General features: G+C 38.7%; 1 protein-coding gene across 1 annotated transcript; it reads left to right on the top strand.

Moving 5' to 3' along the window:
• Nucleotides 1–918: 918 nt before the first annotated feature.
• LOC131857817 (receptor-like protein 12) lies at nt 919–7,868 on the top strand. Its single transcript, XM_059210549.1, has 4 exons — nt 919–1,267; nt 2,828–3,064; nt 3,152–3,481; nt 7,474–7,868. Exons 1-4 carry the CDS (start codon nt 919–921, stop codon nt 7,866–7,868), a joined length of 1,311 nt encoding a protein of 436 aa, XP_059066532.1.
• Nucleotides 7,869–11,627: the final 3,759 nt, after the last annotated feature.

The raw sequence follows: 11,627 nt of genomic DNA, 5'->3' as shown, positions 1-11,627 counted from the left end.
GTATGTTATGACTTGAAAAATGAATTTTTGTCTCTTTTTAGATCCCAATTTCATGCATTTACTTATTGATTCTTGAAACATTATTAATTGTAATGGCATGTGACACTCTTTTGTGTTAAGTTTGGTTCCTTCACTTTTGTTATCCACCTTCATTTACTTCTTGTACACATTCCTATACATTTTCTTTTATACATTGTCATATTCATATTTATCCTCACAAATCCCTGTCATTTATCAATCTAGATTTTCACTAATTCATTCCTTATTCTATATTTCATTTTCCATATCTCAAGTCATTTTGTGGTGTCCAAGAGTGATTGCACAACATGGATATAACCTAAACATTAGTTTTCTTAAATTTTTGGAACATCTCCCACCCTTTTTCTCATTATCATTGTGAGATAATTTGATACACTAAATCGTTAAAAATCTTATACATTATGAAGAACATCATACTCCAAATGATTCAGTTTGAAGAACCAAAATAAACATCATATATACACAATTTTAAATAAAACCTATTTTATATTTTTTATATACAAAGTTTTCTTATAAAGCCCATCCTCTTTCTATACACGAGAGAATATTATCATCTGCGCTTATTCATAGTCTTTTGATGACGTATGATTAAGTTTTACCGACTTCTTATGCCAGCTTAACTTTGCCTAACATAACAAATTGAAGTTAGAGATGGGGTAACCATGTTTCTATGCGCGTGCTATAAAAGTCGAATATGAAGCTTGAATAAGAACTTAACAAGCTATAATCACGAATTCAACACTTGGAGGGTAGTCAAATCAATAACAGAGATGAAAGAAGAAACACGACGTTGGTAGTTTGCTTATTAATAGACAACCGAGGGGGAGGGGGGGAAGTTTAGAATGCACACATCTCTTGAATAAGGAAAAGAGGAATACAATGTATCCGCTTTCTTTCAAGATGTCTGTGGGTTGTGGATCTTTCTTGATGTGGATAATAATACTGCAAGCTCATTTCTCATTTTCAGCAGCATGTATAAAACATGAGAGAAAATTCTTGCTGGATTTTAAGGCTGGTCTTGATCTTTCTTCAGGTCGGTTATCCTCTTGGCGCGGATTGAACTGTTGCGAGTGGGAGGGTGTTGCTTGTGATTATCATACATCCCATGTCATTCGCCTTAATTTAAATAATGATTGGTACCACCACTGGTTGAGTGGGGAGCTTCATCCATCTTTGTTTAATCTGCGCCATCTACAACACTTGGATCTCACACGGATTGACTTTAAAGGTATTTCTATTCCTCCCTTACTATCAAAACTGTATAAGCTTTCATTTCTTAGTCTGTTAGGGGAAAGGACCCAGTAGTTGAGCATGTACCAACTGTTGTGAGGGTTGTTGATACCTTTTGTTCCAAAAATTGAACAAATAAAACCTATTGTTTGAAACAAAAAATATAAATTTTAGTTACGAAATGTACCAACAGTTGTTAGGAAATGTACCAACAGTTGTTAGGAAATGTACCAATAGTTGTTAAGAAATGTATTAATATTGTAAAAAGTAACCAATCAGGTGATGCCATGTCAGCTGCACAACTATTGGGGTCTCTTTTGCAGGCCTATTGGTCTCACTTTTTTGGGGGGCTGTTTTGGACACCTTGGCAAAAAGTATGCTGATGTGGCATCATATTTGATGATGTGGCCCTGAAACCTTAGTAATAAGCAGGGGACTTGCCAAGTAAGCTGCTGTAAAAAAATCGGAATGATTTGAAATTTCCAAGTAGGATTTTGAGAAGCATGAAGTTAGGGTGCACAACTACTGGGTCCTTCCCCCTAGATGCTGGATTTGGTGGCGAAGTCCCTCTGAAATTGGGAAATATGTCAAGCTTCCGTCATTTGGATTTGACAAGTGATTGACGACATATGTTTAAGAGTAGTAAGTTTGATGTATGGATAAGAAATATTAGAAGCCTAGAATTCTTAGATATGACTTATGTGAACCTGACAATGGCGAGGCCCTTAGCGGTCTTGCCAATCTTTCCCAAATTCACATGTATTGGTGTAAGCTCTCAGTAATATTCTAGATCTATCAAACCTCACCCGTTTATCATATTTAGATTTAGCTTATAATTCATTCCCGTTTGAACTACCCACCTGGTTTGAGAACGTGTCCTCATTGGTTTCACTTCATCTCGAGGGTTGTGATCTAATTGGTTCCATCCCTTCCAATTTCATGCCCCGTTCAAAATTGAGCGTTCTTAGTATTAGAAACAATAATTGGAAAGGAAAGCTTGCTTTCTTTCTAAACCACTCTTCCTCCCTTGTTGCGATGTACCTCAACTCTTGCAATTTAGGACGAGTGATTTCCCCCGTCATTACAAATTTTTCATAACTTGAGACCTTGTATCTCCGCTGGAACAATCTCCAAGGAGGTATACCGTCCTCTTTAGACAGCCTTTCGTCCCTTGCGACTCTGGACCTTAGTTACAACCAGCTAACTGGTCAAATTCCCCCGTCTTTGTGTGATGTTTCGGCATTACGCGAACTCCATCTAAGCCATAACCAATTGTCAGGAACAATTCCAGATTGCATTTTAAAGATGTCCAGTTTAAAAGTTTTGTCACATTCTTCCAACGGATTAACAGGCAACATTTCACTTCAACTTTTCAACAATCTCACTCACCTTCAAGAACTGGACCTTTCTGAAAATCAGTTTCACATTAACATCTCTACTAGCTAGGTTCCTCAGTTTGCCCATCTGGAGCAACTTGTTTTGGGGTCTTGCAATATAGAAGGCAACTTTCCTCCATTTTTGTCCCAGCATTTTCAATTGAAAGTGCTAGATCTTTCAGATAACACCATTGTGGGAAATCTACCTTCGTGGCTGTGGGATCTTCCTAATCTTATCTTTGTCAATCTTTCAAATAACATGCTGGAAGGTTCTCTACCTCGGAAGATATCTCATACTTTCAGGACAGTGGACTTGCATGGAAATGGATTATATGGCTCTCTTCCTGCTCTTGATTTTTTTTCATACTTTCTAGATCTGTCAGATAATGAATTCACCGGCTCCATTCCTGAAACAAATGGCAAATTTTTGTTTTTATCATTGTCAGGGAATAAACTGACTGGATAAATTCCAACGTTGGCATGTACCGATTCAACTGAAATTGCAGATGCATTGGAGATTTTGAACTTCTCTAATAACAAGCTAACAGGTATGATTCCTAGAAGCATTGGGAGCTGTTCCAGTTTATCAGTTTTAAATTTAGCTCAAAATGTTTTGCAAAGGGAGATTCCAGGGGAGCTGGGAAATCTAAAAGCTCTTCGAACACTAAATCTCAATGACAATAGTTTGCAAGGTAGAGTTCCTTCATCCATTGCCAAGTGCATTAAACTCCGAGTTCTTGACTTAGGAAATAACAATTTTGAGGGTAGCCTTCCTATTTGGATTGAAAAGATGGTAGATTTGCGAATTCTCAGTTTAGCTTCTAATAAGTTCAAAGGTAACATTCCATCTAAGTTGGTCAAATTGCAGAATCTTCAAATTCTTGATTTACAGGAAATCTAAACATTTGGATAAAAGGGAAGGAATCTAACCTACAAGAAGATAATCAATTAAGCCAAGTTCATCGATCTATCACATAACAATTTGAAGGGTTTGATATCTCTCAACATATCAAAAAATAATCTGAGTGGCTCAATCCCAAAATCCCTTGGAGCCTTGACTCAATTAGAGTCGTTGGATCTATCACAAAATAGGTTGTCAGGAAAGATTCTTTCTGAATTCTTAAGTCTCACATTCTTGTTGTTTTGAATCTTTCAAACAACATGTTGTCCAGATTAATACCAGAAGGGAAGCAGTTCTCAACCTTTGGGGCTTCTTCTTTTCTAGGAAATCCCAATCTTTATGGACCTCAACTTGAAAACTGAACACATAATCTTAGTTTGGATAGCAAAGAATTTTTCTTTTGTTTTGAATAATACAGTTGTAGATATTGTAATGGATCGAAGGTGGGCAATGGGGCTGGGGTCAAGTTATGGAGTGGGATTTGCCACTGTGATTGCAGTTTTGCACTTCCACATAAAATGGGGACCCATATGCTTTGCTCTGATGGATAATTTAATCTATCATCTCTTCGAACATTGAATCCATAGAGCTACTTTGCTTCCAAAACCATTATGTCATAGATATGTACTAATATGTGTGGTGTTACTCATATTAGTGTTGGTTTATTTGTATTGTTAAAATGTATGCAACAAAAGAATATTTTCAATTTGGTATAAAGCCATGAAGCATAAGTTAGTGCACACTATGAAAAGTGAACATTCCATTGAGTATTAATGTAATACTATTTTATTTTTATACTATCTTGTCATCTACTATATTTAGAGTTCATAAATTTTATGGTTGCATTGACCCTTTTACCACTTGATTTAGTTATATGTATCTTCACTAACATATTCATATTTTAAAAAATCTATGTAAAATGTGTGGAGAGATCAAATTTCAAAATATTTTACATTCATAAAGATGAATAAATCAATGAATGTGAATCTAATATTTTTTGGCTGATGAGTAGTGACAATGAACTTCAATAGAGTTGAAGTTTCTTGTAGTTTACTATGGTATCAAGGTATTAGTTGGGTGTGGCTCTGCTAACTTCCTTTTCATGCTTTTGTCTCATTATACTAGCTCCCGTACTTTAAAGACAAAAAATATGGAAGCATAGTCAAGGTGTGTGAAGCATTATACAAAACAACTCAAATAAATGTGGTCGTATGATCTACCATGATTTTAAGATAATTACATTTATAGTTTAGTATAAACTAGCATTACCTATATTTTAAAAATTCTATGTAAAATGCGGAGATAGTAAATTTTAAAATATTTAGCATTAAACATACATATGAATAATTCTATGAATATAAATCTAATAATTTTTTTTGTCAATGATTAATGACCATGAACCTCAATGGATTGCAATTCTTTAATAGTTTCCTACTACATCAACATATGAATAAGGCGTTGCTCTAAAAACTTCCACTTCCTAATTTTGTCTCATTATACTGGTTTTCTTACTTTAAAGATCAAAATACAGAAGCATAAACAAGGCATGTGAACTTTGAATAGAGGTCTATTAGGCCATGTGGGCTGGAATTATGAAATTTTGTGTTTTATGATCCTAGAATGTTGTCTCGGGTGTTTTGAAGGATAATGATGCTCTTAATTGTGTTTGATAAGGTTTAGGTGCTTAGGGATTAAAAGTTGCAAAAGTTGCATAAATGTTGTCATTGTTGTCAAAGCAACTTTTGAAAAGTTGCCAGTTGGACTGTCACCTCTCTCCAACGGTCACAACCATTTCAAAATGTTGTCATTGTTGTCAAAACAACTTTTAAAAAGTTGCCAGTTGGAATGTCACCTCTCTCCAACGGTCACAACCATTTCAAAGTTGGTTGTGGTCATTGAGAGAAGCCTATTATGCTTGTACAATTGATGAGAAAGGTTGTTGATGGTATTGGATGATTTAGAGAAGTTTCGTGGAAAGTGTGGAATGAAACAAATCTTATTTTGCTAGAATTGTGTTACTCTTCCGTACTGTCTGTACAGAGTATTGAATGATTTTGTAAAAATTTGGATTGGTAAAGTAGACCATTGAGTTACCTTTCAAATGATCCTAGTCTGACCCCTTGAAGTGGGGTTTGGAAGGAGATATTGACAATTTGCTTCTGCAGGTCCAAAAACCCTTAAATTCCCTAGGGTGTTGCATAGATGAGGCCCTAACTTGCAGTCTAGCCATTGGTTTTCAACAGCCTTTGGTAGGATGCAATTTAGGAGGGTGTATTATGAGATTCCAAAGGGGTGAGATCAGAGTATTTGGTTTGGTATTTTTACCACCAAGCCCTAGTCTAAACTTTGTGAGGGTTTGGATTAGAACAATCAAGAATTGATTGATTGTAAGATGCAAGACACTATTGGAAGGATTTAGATGGTTTAATTGGTGCATTTATAGACTAAAAAAGTCCTCTGAAGCATTGGATCTCCCTTGTGATCCCATTCCCATACACTTCCTTTATAACTCAGGCCTAATTTGATCAACTAGGTCTGTGACCCAAGTAGGTGTCTAGGAGTGCTGGAGCAAGTTTGGGATTTGGTTATTTAGAGTCTAAAAGAAGTTCCAAAAGGGTATTTGAAACTATAATTTTTTTTGGGCCTTTTTTGGCACTTTTTGGAGTAAAGACTGAAAAAGTAGTAAAATAGGGCTACTAGTCGGGTAGGTGCAAATAGGGGTAAAGAACAAAATTTACCATCCTTGTGAGACAAGAAGGTTGTGGAAGGTCTTGTTAGGACCTAAGGACATATTAAAGGTGTTTTCCAACCTTGTGAGGGGTAAAATCCAAGTTTTGGTTTTGGTGTGAGTTGAGGCCTTCATAGGCTTAAGCATTTTGAGAGTGAAAGGTGAGTGTGTGTGTGGGGTTCGCTACACTACTACTGAAGATCTCTGCATCAGGTGGTATTAGAGCTCTAGAAGAACTTGGGAAGAGTTTGAACCATGGGAGATCAGATAGAGGGAAAAAGTGAATAGGAGATACCCTCTAGAGTCACCGATGTAGAATTGGCTAGGATAGTGAGGGACCAAATAACCAAGAACAAAAGGATAGAAGAAGAACTAGCAAATTTGAAGAAGGATCGGGCTGGGAAAGAAGTTGGCTTAGAATCTGAGGAAGAATAAGAAGGAGAAGAACAAGGAGAGAACCCAGTTGTACCTGCAGATCAAAGGCATTTCATTGAAGCCCTTAAGAGAGTAGGTGGAAGAGATACTAAAGCAGAATTACCTATGTTTCGAGGGAAGATGAATCCAGAGGAGTGCATGGACTAGATTGAGGCCTTAGAAAACTATTTTGAATATGAGGAGGTGGTGGATAATCAAAGAGTAAAGGTGGCTAAATCAAAATTGAAGGGTCCTGCCATTAGTTGGTGGAATTTCCTACAAAGGGAAAGAATGGTGGAAGGTAAGAACCCCATGACTTCATGGAAGAGGATGGTGTTAGAAGTTAAGAATCAATTTGTCCCCAAGGATTATGAGATAATTCTACACAAGAAACTACAAAATTTGAGGTAAAAGAATTTGGATGTTAGTGCTTACAAAGAGGAGTTCCACAAAATGATACTTAAAGCAAAGATACTGGAAAGTGAGACACGAAAGCTAGCAAGGTACATGAATGGCCTTAAGTTTAACATTCAAGATGAACTAAGTTTGTTTAATCCTGAATCAATTCATAAGTGTTATCAAATGGCACTTAGGATTGAGGAGAAGCAAAACAGGAGAGGAGAACACCATAATAGAGGAAGAGGTAAAAATTTCAGAGGTATAGTTTCAACAATAAAAGCATAGGTAAATAATGTATTAGTAACTACACTAGGTAAAAGCACCGCTCTGCAACTTTCTCGCTTGCCGGATTTTTTGAATTTCTGCAATGGATGTCGTTTCTGCAGGGGAGGGCCCGTCCTCCCTGGAACCTGACCCCCCCCTTGCTAACCTGCAACTATGTCCAGATCTGTCTCTCATGTTGCACTCCCAGAGTGCTGGGTGGGCTCCCTTGGCGGGTGTCGTTGACACTTGTAATGCGGTGTTGCACGAGGCTCCCTCCCATTTGAAGATTCCACATGAGACCTCCAACTTGGATTCTCTTAACAAGGATCCCAAGACTGATGTTGTGGGGCCTTTGCCTGGGGAAGCTCAAGCGAGTACTTGGAAAGGTGCCCTTGTTGGGATTACTAAGTCAAGGTCACCGACTTTGCTACCAAAGGTAACTGTTGGTGAGGATGGTCTCGAGATTTGCCTCCCCGACAGTATTATGGATAATATCGCCTCCTCCCTACACCTCTAATTGGTGGGGAGATTCTTAGCCTTCAGATCCATAATAGATATGGTCAAAAGATGGGCTGGTTCCAGATGGAAACTAAAAGGTAGTGTCTATGTCTCTGCTATGTCGAGGGGCTCTTTTTATTCAGATTCACTACAGAATAAGACTTCATTTACATTATGTCTGGTTCATGGTCTTACAACAAACACTGCTTAAGTCTCTCTAAGTGGAAGCTGGGGTTTGACCCTAGTGTAGACCTCCTCAGACTAGTGCCAGTCTGGATCAGACTCCCTGGCCTTCGTTTGGAGTTCTGGGATGACACCTTTTTTAGATGGATTGGCAACTCTTTTGGCCAGTTCGTTATTGCTGACTATGTGATGATGCAAAAGTCTAGACTAGTTTATGCTCGCCTATGTGTGAACGTGGTTGTTAACAATCCCCTCCCTAACTTCATAGCTCTCAAAACTAAATGGAGTAAATGGACTCAGGATATTGTCTATGAGAATGCCTCTCTTTATTGCCAAAGATGTGGAAAACATGGTCATGTAATAGATGACTACCCTACCCCTCCGCCTCCGAAGGAAAAAATGAAGGAGAAGTTGTCCTCCCCGGGTATTGTCAATGTGGAGGAAACTCAAAATGTTACCCCCCCCAATCCCCCAATTACTGACAATATTGAGATTTAGGCCAAGGACTTGAAGGGCAGGGATGGTCCTCAAGATACTATTGAGAAGGGCTACCCCTTCTTGGAAGGTATTCTTAATATGATGAAGACCCTTGTCCCCAAGGCGGCACCTCCCTCCTCGGGGAGATGATCGGGCCTGAACTTAGAAGAGGGAGAGATCTCCCAGACAAAGGTAGAACAAGAAGGACTAAAAGTTGAAGAGTGATTCAGAGAGAAGAAAGGGTACAATGAGACCACTCCTCTTGTGCTCAAGCAGCTCAATCCCAACACTATGGGAGAAAGCGGGAGAAGCATATGGTGCACAGGGGTTGGGCCCACGCCTCCCAAAGTGAAAGTCCTATATCTAACCTCCTCTTCTTTTTCTACTAGATCTACAGGGGAGATCATTGTTCTATCTCATGGAAGTCGTTCTACCCCGTCATCGCCTGTGGATAAAGAGAAAGAGGAATGGCAAGAACCTAAAAGAAAAACTAGAGGAAATAAGAATGTGGATGTTGGAAATGACTCTAAACCAGGCAAACCCTCTGAGAGGACCCTCAGAACTAAGGTAGTGGCCAGATAAATTGCCAGTGGACAACAATTAACTCTGGAGACATCTCAAAAAGGCAAGAAGTAAAGTTCCTTTCATGGAACTTAAGGGGCTTAAATAGCCCCCAGAAGCAGTATGCTCTTAAGCAATGTATAGTAACTAATAAGTTTGACATTATTCTAATACAGGAGGTGAAAATGACCTATCAAAATTTTGCTAATATTGTGGATAGTATATGGCCGGGTGCTTCCTTCTATTATAGTGAGGTGGAAGGTGCTTTAGGGGGAATTGCTACTCTCTGGAATAAGAGCAAGTTGGATGGGCACGCTGTTGGATTTTCTCAAATCTTTCTTACCACCAGGTTCACTATGAACAACTTCTCATGGTACTTCTTCAACATTTATGCTCCTAATACTAGAAATGGTTGGGCTTTGGTCTAGGAGGAAATCATTACCTTCATGACTAATAATAGCGAGGCTATGTTAATGGTAGCTGGTGACTTTAACACCCCTCTTTTTCCCTCAGAGAAGTTAGGAGGTCTAACTGATTAAAGTGATAGCATGCTTGACTTTGTGAACTTCATTAGAAACAACGAGCTCCTTGATCTTGACCTTCAAGGGAATCCTTTCACCTAGTCTAACAACAAAAAAGGTTCTAATCCGATTGAGGTCAGGTTGGATAGGTTTCTGATCTCTGCCAAGTGGGACCTTGGCAACAGTTCCTCACTCGCATCTCTCCCTCGCACTATCTTTGACCACTCCCAGATCCTCCTTTCCTGGGTGAACAAGCTAGTCTCAAGCCTCATACCCTTTAGGTATGAGATTATGTGGCACTCTCACCCAGACTTCAAATAGTGTATCTAAAATTGGTGGAACTCCCCTATTCAAGGTTCTACTATGTTTAGAAGTGCTAAAAAGATGGAGATAATCAAAAGGGAGGTCAAAGCCTGGAGTAAATCTTCCTTTGGTGATATCTTCAAGAGAAAGAAGGAGGCTAAAAATAATTTGGACCACTTCCAGAGAACCATTGTCGAGGGGATCACATCAATGGATATCCACAAAGAGGAGGAAAGCTGGAGACAAAAATAGAAAGAAATCACGAGCCTTGAAGAAATCTACTAGAAGCAAAGATACAAAATCCAGTGGTTACTTGAGGGGGATAGGAATACCTCCTTCTTTCAAAGGTCTACTTAAGAGCACAAAAGGAGAAATAGTATCCAATCAATTTTCAATAACACAAAGTGGAATTGGTGGGGAATAGAAAGATTGGTCAATGGGCTTCTCTATACTTTCTAATGCTTACACAAATGATCGAGCCAACGAAACTGCTCGGGTTAGTGATAAGCTTCTCAATCTTATCCTTCAGGCCCTGAATGATGCTGAGAATGAGTTGCTGATGAGTCAAGTATCCAAAGATGAAGTTAAAGAGGCAGTTTTTGCGATGGCTGCCTTTAAGGCCCCTAGACCTAATGGCTTCCCTCCAGCTTTCTTTCAGGTGTTCTAGGAAACTATGAAATATAACTTAATCAAAGCTACCAGGGACTTCATTCATACTGGGAACCTTCTGAAGAAATTGAATAACACTTTCATTGTTCTAGTTCCCAAAGTTCTTGACCCAAAGTTTATGACTGATTATCAGCCTATTAGCCTGTGCAATTTGGTCTATAAGATCTTCTCTAAAGTTGTTGTCAACAGAATCAAACCCCTTCTTGATAGATGTATCAGCCCCTCTTAGAGGGGTTTTATTTCAAGCAGGCAGATACTCAATGCGGTCATAACCACCCATGAGGTCATCCACTCCATGGAGAAGAGTCGCAACCCAGGTATGGCTCTTAAACTTGACATCTCAAAGGCTTATGATAAAGTTAACTTGAAGTTCCTGTATGCTATTCTTTCCAAGATGGGATTCCAGGGAAGATTCCTCAATATTATCAAGGTGGTGCTGGAAAGTGTTCAATATTTGGTGATTGTCAACGACACCCCTTGGGGATTCTTCAAGGCCGGAAAGGGACTAAGGCAGGGGGACCCTCTCTCACCTTATTTATTTATTATGGTGGCAGAAGTGTTGAGCAGGAAATTCTCTCAATTAATCAGGACTAGAAAAATCTCGGGGGTGAAAGTTGCTTCTACCCTTCCTCCTATGGTTATGCAACAATTTGTGGATGTTACCTTCCTGTTTGGACAGTCATCTATTTTAGAAGAAAAATAATGGAAATACCTATTGGAGGATTACGCCCTATCCTTAGGGTAACTTATCAATTATAATAAGAGCAAAGTTTATTTTTTCAACACTGATAGAAATCTCCAAGTTAAACTTATGCATATCCTTGGATGTTGTGTTGTTGATCTTCCTGATTCCTACTTGGGCCTTCCCCTCATGATTAAGGAGGTCACCCCCCAATTTTTGGAGTCTATTTTAGAAAGAATGCAGAAGAAACTTGCTAGCTGGACTAGAAAAACTCTGAGTAGTGTTGGTAAACTCCAGCTTCTGTCGGCCTCTCTTCAAGGTGTCGTGGTCTATTTTATTTTTCTTTTCAAGATATCCATTGCTATGGCTAAGAAACTTGAGA

This window comes from Cryptomeria japonica, chromosome 8 (genome assembly GCF_030272615.1).
Source record: "Cryptomeria japonica chromosome 8, Sugi_1.0, whole genome shotgun sequence".
Classification (NCBI taxonomy): Eukaryota; Viridiplantae; Streptophyta; class Pinopsida; order Cupressales; family Cupressaceae; genus Cryptomeria; species Cryptomeria japonica.
This window is presented reverse-complemented; position numbering and strand designations above follow the sequence as displayed.